At 35.8% G+C, this 27,177-nt stretch overlaps 1 protein-coding gene across 8 annotated transcripts in view; it reads left to right on the forward strand.

Annotated features, from left to right (window-relative positions):
* The window catches only part of LCORL (ligand dependent nuclear receptor corepressor like), an 80,585-nt gene extending 53,808 nt beyond the window's left edge, over positions 1–26,777 (forward strand). The window contains exons 1-3 of one of the 8 annotated variants that reach the window (XM_082051298.1): positions 7,135–7,242; positions 8,202–13,083; positions 25,803–25,997. In XM_082051298.1, the coding sequence (XP_081907424.1) occupies positions 8,320–13,083; positions 25,803–25,862 (4,824 nt within the window). In that variant the 5' untranslated portion in view covers positions 7,135–7,242; positions 8,202–8,319 and the 3' untranslated portion in view covers positions 25,863–25,997. Of the gene's footprint in view, positions 1–575; positions 5,418–7,134; positions 7,243–8,201; positions 15,565–25,802 lie in introns of those variants that run through there. The other 7 variants (XM_082051295.1, XM_082051297.1, XM_082051300.1 and 4 more) reach the window with 7 other exon arrangements.
* Positions 26,778–27,177: the final 400 nt, after the last annotated feature.

The following is a 27,177-nucleotide window of genomic DNA, read 5'->3' on the forward strand; positions in this document are numbered from 1 at the left end:
TAGAAGTTTTTTAGAACTGTTTTATTTTGCCAAACTGGACTTGATTGTTAACTACAGCACTTATTGTTGTAGAAAGCCTAGTTTTGTGTAAGTCTGGGATGTTTGTGTGTAGTTATGTACTTATTTCTGCAAATTTTCTATGAGGGGGTTGACTCTTTTATTACTCGTTTAGCGGTAACGTCACGTTTCTACTAACAAAAAGCTCCTTCAGGATTTGGGTATTTAACGGAATGTTAATTGTGTAATTAAAAGTATAACAGTGTTGCTCGGCAAGCATGTGAACAAGGGAATATAGCAAGCACATGAGAATATTATCAAATACTGAGCTAGGATATAAAGTTCTTGGAAGGGCTGCTGTAGAAGCCACCGTATGATTTTTGACGCGCTGTCCTACCAGAACTGTAACATTTTGCTAGGATAATCATTTAACTACCACAGCTCAAAGGCTTAAAAGTATCAGAAGCAGTGATGTTACCGAAGCAAGGAGTATAATAAAGGAGTGGACCCTTCCCTTCCATAGCTGTGTGAGAGTCTCTCATACATCAGTTTACCATCGTTTCATTCCATCCATCCAGGAGACTACACAGACACAGAGAGGACTATGTGGAAAGAAGTGCTGAGTTTGCAGATGGTTTGCTCTCAAAAGCTTTGAAAGACATTCAGTCTGGAGCACTGGACATAAATAAAGCAGGCATACTTTATGGCATACCTCAAAAAACTTTACTTCTCCACTTAGAAGCCTTACCAGCAGGAAAGCCTGCACCTTTTAGAAACAAAACTCGAGATTTCAGTGATAGTTATTCGTTTAAAGACAGTAAAGAAACTTGTGCAGTCCTACAAAAAGTAGCCTTGTGGGCAAGAGCTCAAGCAGAGCGCACAGAAAAAAGTAAACTCAGTCTACTTGAAACCTCAGAATTAAAATTCCCAACAGCTTCCAGTTACCTCCACCAGTTAACTCTACAGAAAATGGTCACTCAATTTAAAGAAAAAAGTGAAAATCTACAATATGAAACTTCAAGTCCTACTGTACAGTTAAAAATTCCTCAGCTAAGAATAAGTTCTGTGTCCAAACCACAGTCTGATACTGCTGGTCTTCTGGATGTTATGTACCACGTTTCTAAAACCTCCTCAGTCTTAGAAGGATCAGCTCTTCAAAAATTGAAAAATATACTCCCTAAACAGAACAAAATTGAATGTTCTGCACCTGTAACTCACTCAAGTGTTGACTCCTACTTTCTGCATGGGGACCTCTCTCCTTTGTGTCTTAATACTAAGAATGGGACAGTAGATGGAACCTCAGAAAATACAGAAGATAGTTTGGATCGTAAAGATAATAAGCAACCAAGAAAAAAACGTGGCCGCTATCGGCAGTATGATCATGAAATAATGGAAGAAGCAATTGCAATGGTAATGAGTGGGAAAATGAGTGTTTCCAAAGCACAAGGAATTTATGGGGTACCTCACAGCACTTTAGAATATAAAGTAAAAGAAAGATCTGGAACATTGAAGACTCCGCCGAAGAAGAAGCTCCGATTACCAGATACTGGCTTATTTAATATGACAGATTCAGGGACTGGCAGCTGCAAAAATAGTAGCAAGCCTGTGTAGAAAAGTTGTTAGCGAATTGTTTTGTGTGTGTATGTATGTCTGTATACACACACTGTGTGAGAAATACATATGCTCACTCTGACAGAAGACGTGAAATTATACAGTTCAAAAACCACATACATGCCTTTTGAAAAATAGTTCTATTCAGGGTTTTCACTGTGGACAGAATTATAGAGTTTCTCACTTAATTCTGCTAGTGTGTATTTAATATAATCCTTGTATAAATAGGTGAAAAGATTCAGGTTTTATTTAGTAGTCAATAGCATAAAGATGTTTTGGGAAAACAAGTATTTGTCATGTGAAGCATAATTTTTAATTGGTGAAGAACCACTCTACCCATTCAATAATCCATCTTATTATGGAAATATATGACCAAGGGTTAGCAGACTTTTATACTTCACAGAATACTTGCAATAAATTGTAAGTAACTCAGATTATACAAATCAAGGGATTTTTCTTAAAAAGCTAGTTCCTTACAAGGAGGTGGATTTGTGAAGTATTAGTAGGATATAGTAAAGTCTGTGAAAGAAAACGTTCATTGTTACTTAAATATCCAATACAAGTAAGAAAAGCATTTCATTACTAAAAATGTGTGTTTAGCAGGCATAAACTGCATTTTTTTATCGTTTTAAGAAGATTTTGTTGTTGGTTTAGAAAGAAATTGGTGTTTACAAAGTGTACACTTATAAAACCTGAGAAAATTACCGTAGTTATAGAATTATTAAATATAAAATAAGATGGAATACTCAGAGCATAAAATAATTTAAACTTTAACATAATTTTCCTTTTAGTTTGACAAATAAGGTAACTTGTAAGGTTTAAAAAGAAAGTTGGAATGCAACTTAGAGCATGTTCATAATGTGCACAGAATGAGCTTGAGAATGGTTTGGGTTTGTTTTTTTGTTTGTTTAAACGTGCTGGTTAGTTGATGTTATGACTACTTAAAATTTATTTAAGGATTGTGTCACACTCCTATTGAAAAACCTCACTGTAACTGTAATGTATTTGCTGCTGTGACATTTCAAAACATTTTCAGTTTATCAAAATGAATACCAAGTTACATTATCATTTTGCTAATAACCAAATTTGCAGTTCAGGGTCTTGATAGAAATACAAATATTAAACAGTGAAGCTGTTTTGAACTTTCAGTAGTGTAAATTCTTTATAAATTTGGTAGTTAGAAGTTAGGCAGTTCACTTTAAATACATAACTTTTAATAGAATTTAAGGGAGACCAATTACCTTCGTATTGCAGTTTTTACATGAATTTCAAAGTATTCACATCGGACTTTGTATCATTTTTTTTTCTGTAATATCACGAAGTATATGTCTACCCATGAAGAATGGAGGCTTGCTTCATACATTCAACACTGAACATCGATGCCCTTTTTGTCTAAAAATATTTTTTTTTCTGTATGCATCTAATTTGGCAAAGAAAAAGATTTTTCTCAAACTTTTATACATTTGGCGCACATGCATACATTTTTCCCCCACTTAGATTTGCATGTGTATAGGCTGATGATACAAATGAAACAGGGCATTACGTACATACGTGATGTGATTGACAGATAAACTTGCCATTAAATTCAGTGGAGAGTGTACTGCAATATTGATGGTAAAATCTAGCCCGTATTTATTAACACTACTAAAATTAACAACTTCCATTTTAAACCAGAATAATCCATTGAAACTACACAACCTGTGTCTCCGTTCTTTGGTCTCTCAGATCTATGCTGAATCTTCTCAGTGATTAAGGTTTACTTGCATATTACAGAATGAATCCTTTTTTAAGTGGAACTGTACCTGATAACAAGGAGGTCACAAAACAGCAGATGTCAGGGTCATCTTTCATTTTAAAAGAATTAAGCCATATTTTGTGAGGACCAGAAGGATTAATTTGTTAATATATCCCCACTGAAAAAAGAAGTTGAAAAAACCTTAAATGTTTCAAGATCTGTCTTTATACAGTTTTACTTGCAAAAATTTTGGGATTCAATGCATTGCCTAGTATTTATACTGTACTGATGTTTTCTATTCCTCAGACAATGTTATAAATTTGAATCAGAAGTTTTTATTGAAGGCAAGTTACAGTACTCTTTTTATATCATTTAAAAGATGACCTGACCAAATAATTAACAGGATTCATAAAATCAGGGATCATTTTACTATTGACTTAACAGTACTCAGTAGTTTTGTATGTAATATTATAATTAATTTTCAACATTTTAGTACTTGTATTTATTTTTTGGTCAGAAATAGTATATTAAGATATTTTTTGATAGTTTATAGACGATACTCAACCTGTAAGTGTTTAAAGGAACAGAATTATTTGTTTCTAGTTATTAGGCTAACCTTTGATTACACAACTAAGGAAAGGCAGGGAAACATGTAGATTCTCCTTCCCCAACCCCTATGTATTCCATTAAATGTTATTGAAGATTACACATTTTGAACTGTTTTATAAATTCAGTTAGAAGTCACTACTTAGTAATTGACAATTTCTGAAAATTCCTGTTTCAGCAGAATTTTAAATGAAGGCGAAAGCAAGCCCTACATGCTTTCTACTTATTTGAATGTTTCTCAAGTATTTTATATTAAAAAACAGTGCCTCTGTTTTTAGAACTACTGCTCAGTAAAGCTGTTTAAACCATTTCTGGTAGCTAATGACAATTTTATATTAAATTGTATATTAACTTTAGTGAGACTGATTTTTTTTTTTTTTTTTAGTTGTTTACAGTACAAATACTTGTATTTGTTTTTTTAATTGCAGTATTTCCATTGTCGCAGTAATTTAGTAAAACTCTGTGGCTGCCTTGATTTTTGACAGATTTTTGTTAACAACTGATTTCTAGGCAATTAGTTATATTTATGCATAAATCAATTGCACTATAATTCATGAATTATTTATTACAATATTTTCTAATGAATTCCATGTATTTGTCTTGTGTTGTAAATGTACTGTAATTCTGTTTTTCCTTTGTGTTGTTATATTCCTAAATCTGATTGTATGAATTTAATTGTTTAGTTAACGTGTTTCTACGTTGTAATTTGTAGTAAAGCACTTCAATGCTTTTGCACATAAATTTACAACACTGATGTGATTGATTTGCTCATTCAGTAAAAAAAAAAAGAAAGAAACAAAAACCTGTACATTGACTCATTTGACTTACTCCTGAGGCACAAGTTTATTAGCAGTGGCATGAGATTAAGAGCTGTACAAATTAAGCACATAATGACTAATTTACTCTGAGACTTTTACATATCAGAAATAGTAGCTTTAAGGAAGGATGATTTCTCATAATTGATGCATTATTTCTAAATGAGAAGAAATTCAGAAAACTAATTCTATAACAGTTACATACTTTAGTTTGAAGCTAAAAGTTACCTATTCTATATTACAGACAACATATAGGTTTTTTTGAGGGATTTATCTACTTAATAAAGTCAGAAAACAAACATTTCTATAAGACAAATTTATATTTTTATGCTGTTCATATGAGTACTTGAAAGTATGTTGTGTTCCTGTTCCCAGTCTGCACAGAGGTTGATAGATTGATTGGTCTTGTCTGTGGTTGAGATGAGAGGATAGAATGTTAGGGGAGGAAATCTTCCAGGAGTCCTCTTATTGAGCTTTCCTGTTAGTTTTGCCAATTTTGGATCCCAGTCAATCTCCACTCCGGGGTATTAACTGCCCCTGCCCTTTAGCAAGGAAATAATGTCATTCCATGGCTCAGTTCGTCTTCAGAGAAATTGTGCACGAAGGGTGCTGGGGGAGCAGTGGGTATTGGTCCTCTCAGCCCCTCCATTCCCTGCCCCTCTCTCCAGCCAACTTTTTGTGGGAGATGTGTAGGAAGTGCAAGACTGTTCTGTGAAGGAAGTGTCCTGTTGTGAAAGTGATAGCTCTTCCTGCTATGACCTTATTGTTTAAACCTTTCATCTTGAGGATAGTCTAAACTACTGTGTGACAACACCCATGTAATGGGCTATATAGGAATTACAAGAAACTAAAATAATTCCATGATTGTATTGAAAAACTATTAAAAATTAGTTCATTTAAAAATATAGACGTATCTATGGAGAAACACTTTAAAGAACATGTGTTGCTTTAATTTGTTTGCATATCAAGCTCTGTTCCCAAATGATGACTAAGTAAGGGGTCAATGTGTCTTCACAAAGTTGGAAGATCACTTGGAGTGCGGTTCTATTACAATAGAATAATTAAAGTTGTCTGTCAGCTTTATAAAGTAACACACTGCAAGGGAAAGCAGGTTATAGATGTTACACAAGGGTAAATAACCCCAAAAGAAATTGTGTTAGAAGAATGTCCAGTATGTCTGTGATAACCAGGGTATGACTTAATACACATGCAAATTTTAAGCAGCTTTGAGACCTTTGGAAACTGACTTTGAGAAGACTTCAGGGCTCTGGAAGTGTTTTCCACTGGTGAGCATATTTTAAATAGCAGTTGTGGATATAGGTCCTCTACAATGAAGGCTCTCCAGTGAAACTCCATTAGACAAACCTTGCAAGTCTGGACAGACAGAAAGCTATCTCTGGCTAGAGATTCAGTCTAAAAAGACACTACTATAGCCATGTTTTTAGCAAATTAGTACTTACCAAATTTACTGTGATTTACAAAGTATTGAAGACCTAGTGCTGTGTTCATTTTTTTTTTTTCTATCTAGCCTTTCCAAACATAATGGAAGTCATGGTGGTGGGGAGAGCAATTAGTTTTCATCTGTAATTGTATTGCTGGCACAAGCTGCTTTATCACAAGTGCAGTGATACATTCCAACACCTCATGACGCCTGAGGTTTTTTGGACTGAGTTACACTCAGACTCTTCTCAGTGTAGTGCTGTTTCAAAAGCAGTCAAATCCTGACGATGTTATGCCCTTGAATAATGCTGGTTTTACTTTAGATTGGAAATGCAAATACTTTTTTTTTATCTTTAAGACTTCAGTTATTTGAGTTTAAACATAATTGCAATTTCAGCTAGTATCACAATTATCTTACGCTTTTGAGTCAGTGTCATCTACATGCTTGATTTTGATTATATACCATTTCATACTAAATATTACAGGAGAAAGAAAAAACATGAGGAATTAAGCATAGTTGGCTGTTTTTAAGCTCTAAGCATTAAAATTCATGTAGCACAGTAAAAATAGAAATTTGTATGTATAAATTCCAGTAAGAAACCTGAAACTGAAATTTACTATTGATGCTAATAACATCAGGTATGAGATAATGAATTGGTAATTTTATATTAATAAAGCACATTAAGTTTTAAATATGTATGTTCCTCAATCAATACTGTTGTAAACCTAATTAAAATGATTCTTTTTTTTCCAAAATACAGACCTAAATGCAAAAAATTACAGGAGTTAATAAGGCAAAAAGTTAGTGCCATGTTCAGAGTTTGGTGATATGTTTAAACAATACATACTTTTCTAAAACAGAATTCTTCTAACATTTTCTGCTCATGCGATTGGTTTCAGTAAAACACTTGAATTAGGTGTTAACTATCTGTTGATAGTTGCTATCCAGCATAAGGATTTTGTATTTAATTGCAGAAATATCTGTATTAATTTCTACCATGGAAAATTTTCAGCTTTTCAATATAAATGATTGTTTAGGTAAGTAGTGACATTAGTTTTAATAATTTATAAGAAATAAATTAAATAGCAAAGGTAGTATTTTATAAGTTACTTTATTTTCACTTAATATCTTTGAGAACAACTGCTCGGAAATCTTATTTAGATATAGGCCTACCCTGTATTTGAGATTTAAAGGATACTAACCTTTGTTATAGAAGTTATTTATTCCAGTGGTGATTATCTCTGTTTCTGTTTAATGAAGGAATACATGTGTGTGTGCGCACGTGTGTGTATGTGTGTGTAATATATTGCAGTGAAGAGCCTGTGATGCACCACTGCAGTTTATTTAAAAACCAGAAGGAAAACTTGTGTCTGTGAAGAACACTAACAGTAGCAAACGGTTATTTTTTCCATCTTCTCTTAGCCTAAGTCTTCTTTAAAAATAAATATAGAAATAAAAATGTCTTTAGAAAGATCTTTAAGAGTATCCTGAAGAGCGTTCAATACACTTTGGTATATGAATATCTTAGGGTGGGATTCAGGAGAGGTGGATCACTTCTTGCCTCGGCCGCAACCCTGAGTTGTGACCTTAGGCAAGTCATTTCCCCTCTCAGTGCCTCCCTTTGTGAAATGGGAGTAATACTGAGCTCCCCAGGTTCATGGTGAGGTTTTTCTTCATTAATGACTAAGGTAGTTGGAAGTAATAGAAAGTTAACATTATTGTAATTACACTTAGATATGAGAAGTTATGTTTCAAGCTGTTCTTTTAGTCCCTTAATTTTTTCCTGATTATTTTTCTTATGGTAGGACTATCACTGCTATAGATAAAGTGCACATCATTGCTAGCGATACTTGCAAGTGTGATTGAATAGTGCAGATAGAACAGAACTGTTTTGCAAACTTCAGCTTTTTAGGCTTGAGTTTAACCATTATAACAAACATTAGATATGGTGTTTTACTGTAATTTATATTTTGTTTTGATTTGTTTTCATTTTCAGTTCAAGCTCAACAGCTGATGCAAATTCAGAGGAAACAACTAATTTGGAAAAAGGAAAATCAACATTAAACAAAGTTTTGGAGTCTTTTTGTTCATATCACTGGCAACAGACTTTGGCTATGTTAAAATTTTTAATACAAGATGAAAATGTTCCTATAGTATGCAGTTGCAAGCAAACACATTTGGTCCACTCTGAAACTCCCACTTCCCTTACTGAAGAGGATGTTCACATTTCATTTTGCAATTGCAATGGACATATGCTGACAAAAAGGTGCTGTTTACAAAATCAAAGACCAAACGCTTGTTTACCACCTCTGTCTGTTTGTATTAAAGATTTTCATTCTTTGTCATGCCAAGCTGTAGCAATTGGATGTATTAAGACAATGGTGAACAAAACATGTAGTTCTCATAAGTATTGTGCTGAACAATTGCAAAATTATAACAGGCATTCTGTGAAAGCAGCAGCATGTACATGTTCAAGTAAGGATTGTGATCTCTTGAACAGCATTAAAAATTCAAATAGATCTCGGAGCCCATCGCCGCCTCCACTATCACCTGTACAAAGTAAAGAATTCGAATCATTGGAAGGATCAGTTATAGATTTTCCAGCTTTAGACAATAACAAGCTTGAAATATCCGTCAACCAGCCTCCGTCCCTCTTGCCGGCTGAAGGAAGTAAAGGAGAATTTGAATACGAAGGCAAAACGTGCAGAGGAAAAGAGACTGAATATTCAGATGGAACGTTGCTATCAACAGACCAAGAAAGCTACAATTATTATATAAATTCTGAGAAGGCTGAGAAAGGTGAACATTCTGCCATTTTTCAAGATTTAATAGACCGTATTAATGAAAAGTTAAAATCAATAGACACTACAGATATAGCAACAAATCCTGTCAAACTTTCCAGCAGTGACAGGGCACCAGAAAATGATGTTAAATTAGGAGACTTCATAACCTCACTTTTGCATAATGCTAAGGCAAGTGATTACAGCTTTATGGAATTGCTTCACCAACATGATAAACAAATGGAAAACAAAATTATCCAAACAAGATTTCGCAAGCGGCAGGAAACTTTATTTGCGACGTATAATTCTCCTGATTCGCCATTCATTCGACGACAGTCTTTGCAAATCAAGAGGGAGCTTGCAAGCCTTGACGAAACTCTTGTAAGAAAAAAATCAATTTCTGAGAGAAATGCAAAGAAATCTACAAAAAAAATTGATAAAATATATCCAAATAAAAACCACAGTTTTACTGGGATAGAAGATGAGGCTTTGCAACATCTTGAAAGTAATCCGTGCACGAATTGCCAGACCAAACCAATGTGCTTTCCAGTACACCAAACAGAGTCTTTCAAACTACCTCTTACTAATTTTCAAACCAGCTCCAGCTTTCTAGTTTTTTCAGAAAACAGTGCTATTGCCACCGGCCAGCCAAACCTCGCAAAAACACAAGGAGATTGTGCAACCTTAAAAGAGATTGATCATATTCCTCTACAGGATGAGAGTATTGGAATCCTGGGCAGAACTAAACGTAACGTTGTGCCTCCTGGATGGTACTCTGTGTATGTAACGAACAATATTGTGTTTAGAAAGTCACCCAACGCAAAAAAGTCTTTGGAAAGTTTGGAAAAAATGAAAATAAATAAAGATGCTTATGGTGAAAGATGCAGTGACATAAATATAAGCAAAATTGTGAGAGACACAAATCTGCAAGTTGTTGTAGAGCGTTTAGAAGATACAATAAACTTGGCCAGAAAGACTAACAATTCATTGCTGGATAGTTACAAAATAAGCCAGAAACTAAAAGATCATGCATATGAAGAGGTTATGAACCAAGCTGCTAGGAAAGGCTTACCTTTCACTGTGGGGGAAACGGGATGCACAGGACAAAGCTTCTTTCCACATTCCTATGTGCCAAGCAACAGTAAAACCAAATCTGTGTGTGTGACAACAAACAAACAAGAAATGGTTATAGATCAAGAAATTAATGATGGCCTTTTGAAATCTCTGACCTTTGATTCATCCAGTTCAACTTCCAGTAATGGGGATTTGCACACAACTTCTGAAGCTGGGGAGATCCCTTCTCCCTTAAACTACTCTAGTCCTATTAAGCTTATGTTTGTCTCAGAGGTTAATAGTAGTGAAGGAGTCAAATATACTTTGACATCTGCCGCCGCATCTTCTAAAGGAAGCACAGATATCTGTTTGTTTCAGGGGCACACAAACGCTTTGTTAGATAAAGAGGCCACAGGAGATCTTTCTCATGCCATCTCTGTCAAGGATTGTGATCACAGTGAAAATGATACCAAGGAGTCGTCAAGTTGTGTTTATGCGGAAGCAATTACAAGCTCTTGTCCAGTTGGTCACACTAACTTAAGTGACTTGAAACAAAATGGTGAGGCTGTGGAGAAATCAAGCATTAGCATCGACTCAGTTTTAAAAAGAAAGCCTGGTAGGCCAAAGAAAATAGGTCCTCAGGTTGTTAAGCAGGTTAAGAGACCTATTGGACGGCCTCCAAAACCAAAAATAGATGTGACGGAAAGCACAGAACGTAGACCAGAGCTTAGCAGTGATGGTAAAAATCCCAAATCTGATGCAGCAGTAATGGAAGAAGTTAACAGCAACAAAAATATCACTGTGACAGTTGTTTTTGGAAGGTCAAGAAGAACTAAGAGACATGTTTCTGAAGGTAATCTAAATGTAATCAGCATTCTGCCCACACAACATATTGATTCTAATTTTGCTAATGACCACAGCAAAGCGAGGCACAATCCAGAAACTGAAAACGCTTTGACCGAAATTGTAAAAGCCTTACAGAATTCTTCTACTGAAAATGAGGTCTCTGGTTATGACTATGTCAGACCTATCAAGAGTAACCTAGCGTCACCTCTTCCTTGCAGCAATATTACACGGCCAATTAAGAAACCATTAACCACCATTCGAAAACCTGGTAGGCCAGCAAAGGTAAAAATCTCCGGCATATCAGTGACCGTGAATAGAGTTTCACCTCAGGAAAGAAAAGTGAGTATTAGCAACTGTTTGCCTCCTTTACAACAGCAGAATGTGTTAGAAAAAAACATCCCACAGGAGAGAAAAAATCAGCTGTGCAATAATATGGGTCAAGTAAAGAGCATGCAGAAAGATTCTAGAGAGAACGGATCAAACAACGTTATTACAACAGTGTCAAGAAAACGTGAAATTCCAATGAGGCATTCTGCTAGAGACAGAAAACCCTCACTGCATTTTTTACATTCATTAGCATCTTCTAGTGCATTTACATGTAGAAGTGCCTTACTGCAGAAATCTTACAAACTCCATTTGAAAAAAGCTAAAGATCGGAAGGAAAATCAGTGGCAATCAAATCAGAGCACAGCATCCAAAGATACCTCAGAACCAAGAAATTCAGGACATGCAAAAAAGGATCTTAAGGATGGTGAATTCAGGCCCTTTAATGAAGTATCATCAGACCCCATTTTTTCATGGAATCCCTCTCTCAGGTGGTGGGCTACTTCCACCTCAAGTGACACTTTGTTGGAAGAACTAAATAATAGATTTGAGCAGGTAACTAATACCTGGTTGAGAGTGGGGGGAAATGAGTTTGATAAATGTGTTCGTGAAAAAAGGGATCCCGTTGAACAAGACTGTAATACTGAAATGGCAAACCCTTTAGACCCCTGCCTCGTAGAATTTGAAACATCGCCTATAAAAATGCTTTTTCAGAAAAAGTGTAATATGAATGAGCTCTGCACCTGGTTTATGCAAACTACAGAAACACAGTCTCTTTCTCTAGTGAGAAAGGCAAATGCTCGCAATCCTTTAGAAGTAGTTAGCACTAGAGAGATAAAGGTGGAAACTAAGCAATCTGATGTTAGTACTTGCCCTTTCAGAAAGCACTTTAAAAAGTTTGCACTATCCTCTCCTTCAAAACCAGCAGGGAAATTACAAATGTTACATAACATGGTGAGATCTCCAGTCTTAAGCATGAAAAGGAATTTTACGTTAGCCAGATTAAAAAGAAATGAATTTAAGAAGTTACAGCGTGATAGGTGGGGACAAACGAAAAAGCTGTATAATCAGGCTCCCGGAGGCTGGAACTCGAAAAAGAAAAATTTGCAGTTCTTTTGCCAAAGCCAGTTGTTTACAAGTGCAAGTGGGGAAAGCCAGGATGAAATGCCCAAGCTCCAGAAAAAAAATACGGTAGAAATCCATCCCGCTCAGACTTTGGTAGAATCTCAGAGTAACCTCCTGCCAACAGCAAATGAAGCCAGAGATGCATTTGTTCAACAGATGATGGGATCTTCTGACTTCAACCCACATCCTGGTTTAGCAAATATACTTAAGTCACATACAGAGACAAATGGAACAATTTGTTGCCAGCAAAATGTTAGAAAAGAACAAAGCCAAGATAAACTCTTTCAAAGTACTTGGAAAGCCAAAACCTTTAAAGATTGTAGAATATTTCTGAGAAAAATCAACCATATTGAGCAGCACAATTCATTTAAGTTAAATAATGTCATTTATTCTCCAGAAGCTGTTGAAAGTAAAAGCAATCAGGCCTATATGGAAGAAAAAAGGCATCCTCTTTTAAGGTCCCATTCTACTAAACAAAATGCATTAAAGAAACAAGAAAATGAAATGGAAATATCTAAACGATCTAATTCTTCTACAGTGACTGAAAGGCTGGATGGCCAGTTTCACAGTAGAACATTAAGTAGTGATGTAAACCATGGTGATAATCCTGCTGGTAGTTCTGAAGTTCTTATCAGAATAAACAAAAGAAAAAGTCCGCAATGGGAGACCACTGATACAAATATCAGAAAAAGGCATAAGAGACAATCATGCAGTGGTGGACAAATGGCAAGTTATTACCCAAAGTACCAAGTAGGTAAGTTCCTGTTCCCCCCTTCATCTTAAAATTGCAATCTTAAAGAATTGGATAAGTCAAACAACTAAGCACTTTGTTTACTCCTTGGGTTTTTTTTTTATTGCATGATATTCAGTTTAATTTCAGAGAGGTAATGAAATTAACCATTGTATACTACCAGAATAATGCAGGAAGTGCAGCTTGAAATGTATATAGTATGTAATACAAATCTTTCAGCTATGATAGGTGTGTTACATTCTATTATGGCTGTAGCACACCACGATAAAAGAAAAAGAGCTAATATAGTTCAGACAGACAACAGATCAAGTTCTGACAGATCCGAAGTCAGTTGCAGTTGCTTATTAATTTCAAAAGGAACAGAATTTCATTCCACTGTCTAGTTTCTCATATTGTGAGGAGGGGTAAATTATAAAATGAAGCAGAAATTCAGTATATTAAGAAATAGTTGTTTAAAAAAAGTCATTGCTTTCTAATGTAAATCTGTGATGGTTTTATGTAGTAAAAACCAGTACTGCATACTTCTGAGAAGTATTCATTCAGAGATCCGTTTTAGTATCCATTCAATGCCAAATGAAATCTGCTGACTCTAAAGGGGTTGTGCATTGAATCCTTACAGAACAATTTAAAATGCAAAATTATTCTAGACAAGTACAATATACACTTACTATGCTAAATGTATTGGCTTGGAATCTTTTTAGGCTAGTGTGAAATTAAATCCATTTTTAAAGCTAGATATTTATAATACATTGTTAAAAAAAAGGGTGATCTCAGAAAAGACATTGTATTACTTACAAAAAGAATACACTTGTGACATTCTTTCTTTTGTTTTGTGAAGAGATCTCCTGAAACAGAAGTCCCAACTTGTTTCAATAAAATAACTAAGGTGTGAAATACCAAGTAAAAAGTTCTGCAATAGGAATGAAATTATTGCAGAAATATTCATTTGTAGAAACAATATTGTATTAAATAATCTGATTATATTGCTCGAAGAATAAAAAAAACTATTCAAAATATCAGAGCAAAATCATATGTCCATCTTTGTGTTCTATACTGTAGAAAACTATCCCTGATAATAAACTGAAAAGTTAACTTAAGTTGTAATATAAATTATATTATGCCTTTTATATACTTTATTTCTTTTGTGCTTTATGTGATATATAAAATTCTTTATATTAAGCTCATTCAATGCTTTTCCAAAGTACAGCATTTTTTATCTTTAGACTATTATTTTGTATTTTAATTCACTGATTTGGGGTCACATTCAACATAAAAAATTTGTTTTTAAGAAGTTCAAACCTTGACACCAGATTGATGTAAAAAAACCAGAACTAGGAAAGGGTAACATCCATCTGCTTCTTTTTTCTTTGTAAATGAAGAAAGAGCTCTCTCATACTTTTAATTCATAATTTTGACTCTAGTTGAGAAAATTTTGCATTCGAATTATATTTATAATTAAACTTTTTATTGCTATGGCAATATAAGATCTATTACTGTGATATGGTCTCATGTTAGTTTTAATTGGGAATCAGTTTTATTTACCTGATAACTTTCCTCCCTTAGTTTTGGATCTTTAGGAAATCTGATAACTATTTTGATATTTTACATTCTTTCATTTGCAACTTTTGTTATTTTCCATTGTACTCATAGTTTCTCACATCAGTTGTTGTCTTTAGAAAGGATATGACAAAGTTCATTGTTGACAGAAATGTTAAAATACAACGTATTGCCATTCTGGAATCTTCCCCACACTTGTAACCTCGAAGTATTTTTAGGGGGATTGTCTGATACAGAAAGGATGTCTTGTTTTGGCATGTCGATTCAACATTGTGTACTGTCTGTACTAGCCAAGGAAATCATATAAACATTTTTAGCCTAGGAACATGATTTCTAGCTGTGCATGCATGTCTTTTCAAATGTAATTCCTGCATCTGGAAGTGTAATGCACGTGAAAACATCGTTACTCATTCATATGTTCTTTGGATTGTTTTTTTGTTGATGTGGTATTACAAGTTATACCGTTGTTCTGTTGCCATGCTTGAAATGTTCTTATATGCACATTTATGGTCAATATTTAAAGTTTTTCTTCAAGTTTTGCTGATCATGTTGTGTTAGCAAATACTCTTGAAAGAGAGGTGTTGTGATGCTGTTTTATTGTGAAGCGTTGTGGCAGGCAGAATGCTGCCATTGCACTTATATGCGTACTCAGTTTTTGTTAGGATGGGCAAGTGGGAATAAAGCAATTGAGTTCTTAACAGCTCAAGGTAGTATCAAGCAAACAGGACTCTCCATGTACTCATTGTAGCAAGAGGCAAGAGTTGATGACTTTTTCATACCTGTCTGCTTTACTCAAGATAAGGTGGGTGGTAGATACATTGGTCCGTATGCTGGTTGTTACTGCTTGGCTTCTGAAATGTTACTTCGACGATGCAGTTCCCTTTTACTGTAAATCTGTATTCTGACAGTTTTAATTTCTTTAACAACACTGAAACATTATTACTGTCTGTGGTGGCAAAGAAAATGACATAAGCATGTTTTTAGGCAAGCGTTTATGTTTCTTTCCATGAGGGTGGTTCAGTGTGTTGCCTTTTAACACCGAAAACCACATTCACATGCGTTGGACTAGGCCAAAAAAGATCCAAAAAGGCTTCAGGAGATCCAAGCTAAAATAGAGAAACTTATCCAACAGTAAAAAGGGACACAATAAAAGACTCCATTTTAGGAACTTAGAATATACTGAGTATTTTAACAATTTCCTTCAGAGGGTGGATTCATCCCAGAGGCAAAGGAGGCTGTGGACATACTACAACAGCGGGCAGTACTGCGGCCTGCGGGGACGTGACACACCTGCCTGCTTACACTTTCTATCAGGGTGGGAGTTCTCACAGGAAACCTTTTAAAAATCAATATAGATCCCTTGAAGCTAGGGTATTTTCCTCATCTAAAATGAACTATTTTATTTTCTCCCTGATAATTTGGCTTTGTGTAGTCTGGGGTTTTAGAAGAGAATCTATTGTATTTCTTGGCAGAGAATATAAATTTTCAATTATAATTTTTCATTATATTTGAATGCTATCTTAATGAGATTAAGTTAATGCAGTACTTAAAATGAGAATTTGCTAATCTTTGCGATAATTTCAAAGTTGACTACAAGTGTTAGTAATTTAACTATGAAAACTTGGTATTTTTAATAAGTCTAATTGGTCTCTTGATTGTCATATTAATATAGATGTTATTTTGTATGCACAACAGAAAACTTTTTTTTTTAAGCTTGATTTCTGTTACTGTTAAATTTTCTTAAAATTGGAAGGGAAAAAGTGTTAGGAACTCTTTTTACACATCTGTATTAGCATGGCATTAGTATTCCAGTATTGTTGCTTATTTGTCTTATGGCAGGGCAATCCAGTGGTGACAAGGCTACACAGTGTGAATTGCATTCCCACTACTGTGGGAGACATTAGTCTCAAACCAGTGATGTAGTGACAAAAAAAGCAAGCCTCTTCAGCTTTTGTTTTCTTTTAGGTGAAGTGCAGAAGAGATACAGTGTAACAGTCATTATATCTTGTTGATTCTGAGCAATCCTTTTCAGCAGCCATGTCTCAGCTCTTTTCACAAAGGCTTTTTTATGAGAAGGTTACTTGGCTTCAGAATAAGTTTCACTTGTGATGCAGAGTAAGCAGATAGACATTTTCAGAACTGCAATTGCCAGAAAAGTTACTTTTTCACAAACCAGCCATAAACCAAATTAAGAATATTAATAGAAAATGTAGAACCAATATTTAAATGAATGACTGCTCTCAGTAAATGGGCCATTTTAATGCAAAACTATAGAAGCACTTCTGTCAAGGTAGACTTGATATATAGTTGGCTATACATGTATAATAAATCCTGACTCATTTAATGAACTTAATGGTCTCTGCCTCATTCCCCTTAAAGCAACAACAGCAACTCTAATACCACAGTCTAATACTCTATCTTGTTTTACACTCCAGAATTCCACTTGCCAAATGCAATTTTATAGTTTGTCTTTCTCTCCTGTCATGTATGTGCCCTAATATGAGATGCATAATTTTTGGGTGGTGTTTTGTTTTAAACTGATTGTTTACATATTACCTTGGGTTATGCTCTTCCTCATGTTGTTTTGAGGGTTCCAAGCTAAGGATTTTGACTTTTGCTTATCCGAATAGTAGACTTTCAAAGAACTCAACTCTGAAGTCTTTAATCTTCTTTACCTGCAAGAAATTTTCTGTAGTTTAGTGTTGTGATCATTAAGCCTGTGTGTAGGATTTACATACCCAGTTTTATACAAAAGGCGGGGGGGGGGGGGGGAGGGCGGGGGGGAGGGTGTAATAATTTTATTCCATATTGGTTTGTTAATCTCTTTTTAATTTAATCTGATTTCCTCAGAAACTGAGAAACTCATGTTTTCCTGTTTGTTCTGTTCTGAGGAAATGGTTGAATTTTTCAGCTTTCTTTAGGGAACTGATAATGCTATATAAAAATAAATAGGCTTCTGTCTTTCTGCTTAAGCTTTTCTCCAGAAGATAAAATAGTAGTTTTCCCAGGCCTACCTAGGATTTTTCAAAATATGACAAATACATATCCTTTTTGAAATCCTCTCTTCTGTTACGAGTTTTCTGCCTTAAAGCAGAGCTTCGGTTGATTTTAGATAGAAAAGGATAGAGATCAAGCAACAGAGCTTGTGATGATGTAACTTGTGAATAAAACATCTGTGTAGCCCAACCATCACAAAGAAGGATAATTATACTGAAACAATTCCCCAGTTTGGTATTGAGCTCTGTGAAAATAATCCTGTTCAAGAAAGATGCTTTAATTCATAGAGGCATGTGTACGCTGTCTTAATTTTATTTCTCTATCGTATAGGTGCTAAAGCTAGTGGTGTTTTTTTTTCTTCTTTCACCAAATTTTGGTGAAGTGTCTTACACTAGAATCTTCCAGTTAGTTACTCTCCAAAAGTGCAGATTCTGGTTCCAGAATCAAGGGGAAGATTTACAGTGGTGTGAGATGACTGGGCTGTTCTTTGCATGTATTCTTGAGTAAATTTTCCTTCCCTAGTTCCTCTTTCACTCAATCGAAAGATGGTTGAAGTCTGTCCTTTGATTTGACACCTTTTTCAGATTTTCAAGCCAAATATAATTCTCCATTAATTCACTGTTTATCCTTTTGCCAGCAGTGTCCTTTCATTTTGCTGTAATTACAGTGTCTTAAAGACATTGTTTAAACAAAATTTGAGACTAATAGAAATGTTTTCTTTATTTTAAAGTATTATAGGAGAAAGTCTAAACATTTGTTTGTGGGGCTTTACAGAGTGGTGCTAAATGTAATTAACTTATATGAAGTGCTGTTTCAAGTGTAGGTAAACGTTTGGTAGCTCTTAGAAATTGTATTTATTTTTTATGTTCCTTCTTCCTTGTATTTTTTTGGTAACTGGTTATTAATTTAATACAAATAAGATTTTTGCCATATTTTAAAGACAGCATTTTTTATCATAAGTTGTTTTTTTCTCTGGTGCTTCCTGTGGTCAGCATTAAAAAGAAAGAGCCTCTGCCCTTTAAAATGGCCTTGAATCTTGAGAGTTCCCCAGCACACCGAGTGCTTCTGAAAGCTGCCCATGGCCTTCAGGTTCTAATTAAGCTAGATATTTTTACAAAGATCAACAACTAATTAGATGGCTGTATCAGGATGGCAATTGTTTTATATGGGAAGGAGAAGATTTTAAGAGCAACATATTGCATTCCCATGCACACACCACTACAACGTCATCGCTTGATGTTCTTGCCTTTGGTGGTAACTGTCGTGCTCTGTGGTCTCCATGTAACGTGAGACGTGATGGTGCTTTTGGCTGTGTAACCTATTATAGCAGAGAGGGTTTATGGAGTCCTCATTGACAAAGCTTACTTCCTAGTAATTTAAAAGATAATATTAAATATTTTAAAATAAATTTGAATAAAATATTTGGAAACCCAAGTTATATTTTTTTTAACAAATACAGGTTTATAGACATGTATGATTCCTTGACCTGTACCTAAATGTATTTATACAGGGATATATGCTACCTGTGAACTGAGAACAATTCTAATGTACCTTTTTAAGAGAAAATTAGTTATTTTAAATACTGCAAATCGAAACTAGATTGAGCTCCCAACTGAGAAGTTAATTGGCATTTTAAAATTGTTTGCAATGATTTTTTAATAGTGCCTTATTAAAAAGCTATAAAAGAAATCAGAAATTATTTCACTGCTAGTTAAATAAAATAATTTAGTTATTCTAACTGAGCAATAATTAAAAAGTATTCCATGCATTTTTGTAAGGTTCCTAACCAGGTCACGACTCAAAATAATGTTTTGATGTTTGATGTTCTGATTGGCTGCTGTGTACCTTGGTAAAATAATGTTGTTCTTGAGACACATCTCTCTCTCCACTTTCTCCTTTCAATGCATTAAGGTGTCATCTGGAATTACTTCAGTTTTCGTATCTCCTCCATCTGTTATTTCTTCTTCCTCCCTATTGGGTTGCCAGCTTTCAACTGACTGACTTGTTTCCTCTTCTAAATGCTCAATTTATTTTTTTTTCTCAATGTGTGTGTTTTGCCCACATTATTTTCTCTACTACTCACTTTAATAAGCCCGACTAGCTATGTTTTCCCTGCAGCTTTCTACTTGAAACTTTCTACTTAACAGTTAGGTTTCAATGTTCTTATTGGGGCACTTAGTATAAATTCCAGAATGTTCAGTAACAATCATTTATTTTTAAAATTTAAAAAATTTATTTACAATACAAATACAAATTTAAGAGCTATACTTATGGTATCCATTCTTAAAATCATTGTGGTGTTTCTTACCTGTCTTTCTAGTTTAAAGTTCCAGATATCTATATTTGAAGAAATTCTTCTTTTGTCTATCATACTTGTTCCTGAGACATTTCAGGGTGATCAGTTTACTACTCAGAGCAGTTTTTAAATTATATTTAACTAGTTGAAATCTTGGAAAAGGAAATCACTAATTTGCAAATTATTATTTGACCTTCTTTAATTCAGAAGTCTGGTGTCCTATAAACCACCCAGGGACTGTCTCATCATATTTCCAAGATTATCTCCCTCGATAATGTGATTGCATTTGTAGTGTCACAATAATTATTATGAATTAAAGATCTGAGATTAATCCAGATGAAATGACAAGATTTACATAATAAATCACAGTATTGAGCTGGTGGCATTCTGTTCCTTCTGAGAACAGCCTGAACCAGCAGACTTAGTTTTGAACCTCCAAGGCTTATTGTACCTCGTTCAAAACCATTGTTAATTATGAATAAGTAGAATAAAACCAGCATATAGTATGTTTCTGAGGCAAATGAAACAGTACTTATGTGCACAACAGGTGTTTAGGGTTTTCTTTTTACTTTATTTGCATGCTACTAGCTTCCGATTATGAATAGAAATTATCAATAGGTCGTTTCCTTTCATGGAACTGATGATCAGAGGCAGACTTGTTTCATGGCAGTACCTAGGTGCAGAATAAATTACGTTCATCATAAAATTAATGATGCTTCCTTTCAACTGTTAGCTTCTTAGCTGGCCTTTGTTTCCAAGATCTTTGAAGACCATACGCTGTGAATGATTTGAGAGCACAGGACTAGTTTTTTCTTTAACAGGTTTAATACTATCATCATGACTCAATTATGCCCTAAAATTGTATCACTGCTTAATACCCATTTCAGTGACAGCTGACATTAATATTTTGCTTTCTTGTTAAGGTCCCTGTGCCTTCTGTGAACTGCTAAATAACCTGTATTTTGGGGTAGCTATGAGGGCTGAGCTGGGTCCTTCCATGGCTGCACGAGTCTGGTTAATTTCTAGCTTTTTATATATTTTAACACTTGTTTCAGTTCCCAGTTTCTACCATGATGTTGCAATTCAAACCTTTTATGTTGTCTGTGATCTGTTATGTTTAAGGGAGTGCGAACATTTTCCATAGCTGATTGGTTTTGGGGAGAAAGTCGCATTATTTCTGTGACCGCACTCTGAAACTGTTGTCAACTGCTCCACTTCCCATTTTACCTGAGATGTGCACTATGTGCTGTTTGCTTTTACTGTTGTGCTGTGGCTTTGAAGCCAAATTAATGATGTAAAAAGTGTAATAAACATCCTGTACTACGTAATTTTGGTTTTGTGCAAGTTAAACCTTGAACAGTGTGTGGCTATTTCAATATATAGCTTCAGGAAGTAGCTACCAGTAAATAATCCTCTTTCACTGATGTGCCACAAGTGCTCAGCAAATTCCTACTAGCCTCTTTTAGCTATATTTCTCACATATTTCATATATATTTCATTATTTAATTCCTCTTTCTTTCTTATTCCCACCTCGTTTTATTTTCTCCTGAAACCAAGAAAACATTTCTGGATTAGTGTGAACAGCAGAAGAAACTTTTCCACTAAAATGTCAGTTTGGGACTATGGCTGGTTCTGACTTCTCATCCCATCTCTTTGTCTCCATTCAGTTCACCTCCTGTCTTGGTTCTGTCTTGTGTACTGTTTTATTTGTCTTAGTACTCCAGCTGTGTTAAACCCAGCTCTTACGTCTCATTTTTAAAAGACTCCCTGGATATTACTGATTTCTCCAGTTTGCTTTGATCTAGTTGAGTATGCCATCCGTGTCCAGGGCGTGCATTTCTCTCTCTGATTCTGAAATGGGATTCCATCCACTCAGCTGAAAAAAATTATTTCTTATTAAAAAAAAAATCCATTTGATAAATGGAAATAAGACATTAAAATATCTTTGTAGTTTTCTCTGTTGTTGCATTTGGCATTGTGGAAAGATGAGTTTAAATTTTAGAGACAATAAATCTGGCTGCATGCTTGGTTTACTTTAATTTCAATTTATGTTGCATTATTGGATCAATCTCTGTTTGAAAGCATGCCGAGGCTACTATAGCCATTGTAGATTTTAATCTAATATATTCCACTATTTCCTTTTCTGGGAAATGTTTGAGTAGTTTGTACAGAGTGAACTGGTTTGTGCAGCTAAAGTTTTACTATTTGTACCCAGTATTCTTGAAACCTCTCTAAAAGCCTGAAGTCAGAGCTATAGATCACAAATGCTTTTACGCTTTCCAAGGTGTAAATTTGCACATCATTAATGGTGGTGCTTAATAAGTGCTATTTGCAGAGTTTTTGTCAGACAGGAGGGTAAAACTCCAGTTCAACCTCACTCTCAGCCAGTTGGGAGGGAGATGCTTTTATCTATTAAATAAATGTTGCAAAAGATTTGGAGAAACATAACCCTACAGGGATACTTTCATAGTCATTTTAAGGCATACAAACTCACATTTGATGGTGATTTTCTATTAAAAATCAGTAATTCTGTTCCCATACGTGAATTATTTGGGAAAAAGTAAAGAAACAAACACAAAATCTCAGGAAGAAACAGTTGCACTCGTAGTTTTAACTGCAAGTATGGGCAAGAGCAGGGCTTTCTTTTAGCTCTTAGGAGCATGGAAGGCCCTTTGTTGCTTGCTTTAGTAGAAGATGGAATTCTAAGATCTTTCTATTTAATTCCTTTTGCTTTAATGATACAAGGAAATTTTTGTGGAGAGACATGATCCTTTTAGATCCTAGCAGGCGTGGAGATTTAACCACACATAGTGTTGTCTGCTTAGCCAGGGGAGAACAGACAGGACTTCAGAGTCCATTGGTATTATTCTGATTTGGCTGCTATGATTTCTTAGAATAACACAGGCAATTGCCTCTTTTTCCAATGCTGTTGAAAGACAGTATGTTCGGAGGTGTTTCAGTAATGTTGCTTGGTGAACTGAGAGTTGCAACACACAGAAAAACGATCCTGGAGTTGTCACTGATAGTTTTCTAGACCCACAGGTTTTCACTCGTGAAAACAGAACTATTGAACATACCATGGCTGGAATTCATGTTCCATGTTACAGAAGCACCTGTAGCTGACTTCCAAAAATCCCACGCATAGGAGCTGATGAGCCGAGACAATCCCAAGTGAATAAAAACAAAACAGGGGATAATTGCTGGAATAGTAAACAGATGGCTTCGGAACTGGTAATTCTAACCCTTTTTAGAGACCATTGTGTAAGATCAGTAAATGCCTGTCTGGGAAGTTAAAGGGACCTCCAGCCTCTAGTGCGATAGTGGAGAACTCCAGGAACATGAATGTTATTCTATTCCTGGTTTTATGCATTCTCTTAAAATGCCAAACTCTTGAGTTTCCTAGAGTTCTTTTGTAGAAGGTAAATTACTGTGTGACAAATAGCAGCATATGGTGCAGTCCTGCCTTTTACATCTTGTACAGAAATCTGTACAAAAACTAAAGAGTGGGAGAGTCCCTCCGAGAGGGAAGCCGTGCTAGGGAGCTCCTGGGAGAGTGCTGCTGGGTAGTGTCAGAGCACTCTGTTTTCATCTGCAGTCCGAGCAAATGGAAAGCAATTACAGTCACAGTTAAACCAAATGCTAGTACACAGCCTGTTACTGCTAGCAGCAGTGTTTGCAAAAGGGGCCACACCAATTTAGTGCAATTCCCAGTTTTTATACAGAAGTAACATGCCAAATAATTTGAGAAGCCTGAAGCTTTAGCTTTTTCTGCCTGGCACTTGCCCAGCATTAAACAAGTTTTATGTATCTACTATCTTTAAAGCACTTTGCAGGTATTTACTACGTCATAGTTTGCAATTTCTTGATTCCCAAGGCATTTATGCGCCTTTCGGGTAACAACAACAACCACCAAATCCAAACAACAAACCCTCAAACAAAACAACCCTCCAGCCCTATCAGCTGTTGATTATTTCTGTTAGGAGGTTGAGTTTTTCCACCTGGCCATGCCTGGAAAGTGCATGATCAGTAGGGGTCAAGAAAGCTGCAGGACTTGAGCAGTCAGCCCCAGCACTGTGTCGTGTACACACTTCATCCTGGGGTCATGAGAAAAGGCTTTGACTTTCCTCACAGCAATGGAGGGAAAAGGCTCCAGTCTGAAGAGGCTGTAGGTTCTAGACAGTAGCGTTGCTGCCCGCAGCCTTCTCTGTCACCTGCGCTTGCTTCTGTGTTCCTAGGGGAAGGAAAGGGTCAGAGCGACAAAGGTGTGTGCAAACCAGAAAGGAATGAAGGAAAAGGGTACAAGACAAAAGATAGAGGCAGAAGAATAAGGACACGAGGAAATGCAGGTCATGGGAGCAGCACCCCAGTTACAGAGTGTTAGGAACCAGGGTTAGTATATTGGCAATGCCCGTTTCACTGCCATGTCAGAAGGGCACACAGCCTTCTAGACAGCTTGCTTAAAAATGTGAGAGAATGAAAATTGTGTTTCAGATGATCTGTGAAAAGTAACAGTGAATTGTCACTTTAGCTGTCTTTCCCTCTTGCCATGACATGGGAAGAAGTTTAGTCAGTCAGTCAACAGTATTTGAGTAACACAAGGTTAATATGGTTTAGGGTGTAGTCTTACAATTGCTGAATGTCCTCAGCTGCTGTTACCCATGTGAACATGATACTTCAGCAGATTCAGTCCTGGATAATTTGTACCTGAATGCTGTGGTGAACCTGCTTTCCTGAAAATGCAGCAAGACCCATGAAGAGACATTCTTGCTGCTTAAACACCCCTTTGCCAGGAGGAACTCTGTGTGGGTTGCTTATAGCATGATCGTTACCTCTGACCCTTAATCACATAAAAAGAACTTTATTTTTAGTATCTGAGTAATTAGAAATATTTCCAACTTTGTATCATTCTTGCAGTTGTTGAAATTTTTGAAAGGGATGATGAGAAACAGTGAATTGCACATAGGACACAGATCACTGCAGGAGGCAGGCAGTAAGAAAAAGAAATTAGTAGGGATGGAGAGGTTTGAAATTTGGATTTCCAAACTCTACCTTCTTGTCACCGAAGTGTGCACAATTACAGTGCTCCATGTGTGAAATAAGACCTTTTTTTTTACAATGAGGGTGGTAATAATACTGGCCCAGGTTGCCCAGAAAGCTGGTGGACACTCCATTCCTGGAGACATTCAAGGCCAGGCTGGACGGGGCTCTGAGTAACCTGATCTAGTTGCAGATGTCCCTGCTCATTGCAGGGTGGGTGGACTAGATGAGCTTTGAGGTCCCTTCCAACCCAAACTATCTATGATTCTGTTCTATGATTCTATATGGTAACAATAGGAGTAAGTTTCAGTCCACACTGTTTAGCGTTCCTCACAAAGGGCAGGGTTTCTTTCCCTTTTTGTATTACTTTTCCTGTATTTGAAACAAAATATCATCTGTCTATATATTAGTCCTCTCACAGCTGTACTAAGGTCAGCAAAAGAACCCAACTTCAAGTTCTTGTGCAGTTCCTGCTCCTTGGTTTTACAGCAGTGAGCTGGGCAGGATTGGAGGCCAGCAGAGCGCAAGCTCTGCTCTGCAGAGGACGCGCGGGTCGCTCTCTGCAGGTGAACAGGCCCTGGCTGGCTCAAAACTCACAAGCCCCAGCTGCTTTCCCAACATGGAGAGCACAGCACAGTCAGGTTTCTGGAACATAGTATGGTAAAAAAACCAAACAAACAAAACCAAAAGAACCCAACTCCACAGTGTATGCGATCTGCCACCACCTCATCTTGCCTCTTATCAATTTGTTTGTTTGCAGGGGAAGAGGAAATCGTACTAAACTTGTTCTCATTTTTTCCCCCTCTCCCACCCCCACTTCTCTTCTCACAGCACGCTACAAGTGAAAGTCTCGGAGCCACAGAATTCAATAGACATGAACACAGAAAATGAACATTTGAAGTCCATAAAGATGTGCCTTAATCAGCCCACTGAGTGGAATCTGAGTTTTTCAGCAGCATCTCTCGCCAGCTGTAAAGTTTTTAACCAAAATCTCAAAACGGATGAGAACAAATAGATTGCAGCTGTTCTTGCACTATTATTTTGTACATTGTTCCTGATTTTTTTTCTGCTGAATAATAAGCATTTATTACATTGATCTTGAAATGATCTTGTGTGATTTGGCTTTATATTACTACTAGCATTATTCATTTTGATGTACTTTTTCTTTATTTTTAAAGTTTCACATCTGACCACATGAAATTCTTGCAGTACAAATTTATATCAGAATCAAATGTTCCCCTTTAATAGTATTGTGATTTTTCTATGTTAAGTTTAATTCTTATTTCCCAATTTTATTTTTGTGCACGAAAGTTAATATATTATGTAATTTGTGGCATAGGTCACCATGTAAAGATTTATGGTAATGACAATTCAAACAAATCTGTAACAGGTGGAGAACGACTACCTCGAGCAAAGCAGTGAAACGAAAAGGTGAATTAGCTGAGATCTCCTTCGCAAATGGACTGCAAGGTGTCGAACAAGCAGTTTGTTTCTGCAGTGTGCTTTCATCTTCATTTATCTTGAGAACTGTGTGACCGTGTTTAATGACCATAATGTCTCCAAGAAAGGCCAAGCCTGCAGGAGAATCTCTTGAAAGATTGTCATTCAACAAATCTGTATCCGCACTTTTTGAGGTTTCTGCTAAATGGTCTTTCTTCCCCTTCTGTTTTTATGAATTTATGCCTGCCACCAATTAAAGTGGATGTAAATGCTTTTCCTATTTCATTTTATTTCCTGTGTACTTTGGAAATTCAATGTAAACATCAAAATTTTGAACTACTCTAAGTAGTAAATGGTTGTTGCTGACTACATTGTAGACATTCCATGCTTAGATCAGCAAGGTTCATGTACTTCATCAAAAATTTATTATTAATAGAGCTATACCAAGAGTGTTAGAATAAAACCATATGATATATTTCTCTTTTCTGGAGTCATACATTCAATAGCTAGAGTAAAGGTTTCTTCATTCAACTTCTTAGTAAGTTGCCTGTCCTTTACTTGCCAAGAACTAATTTTCCAGAAGGAACTTTCCCTGTAAGACACTGTATTTTGTAAAACAAAGGTTTTAAGGATTCACTTAAAATTATCATCATAGTAAACAAAGAGAACATGCAATTTTTCTTTACAGAATTTTGTTGGCTTGCAGGTGCAATCCAGTAACTGAAATAAAAAGATTGTTTTGAATTCAGGTAAGTCTTAAAAGATC

This window comes from Streptopelia decaocto (genome assembly GCF_964273445.1).
Source record: "Streptopelia decaocto genome assembly, chromosome: 4".
In the NCBI taxonomy this organism is placed as follows: domain Eukaryota; kingdom Metazoa; phylum Chordata; class Aves; order Columbiformes; family Columbidae; genus Streptopelia; species Streptopelia decaocto.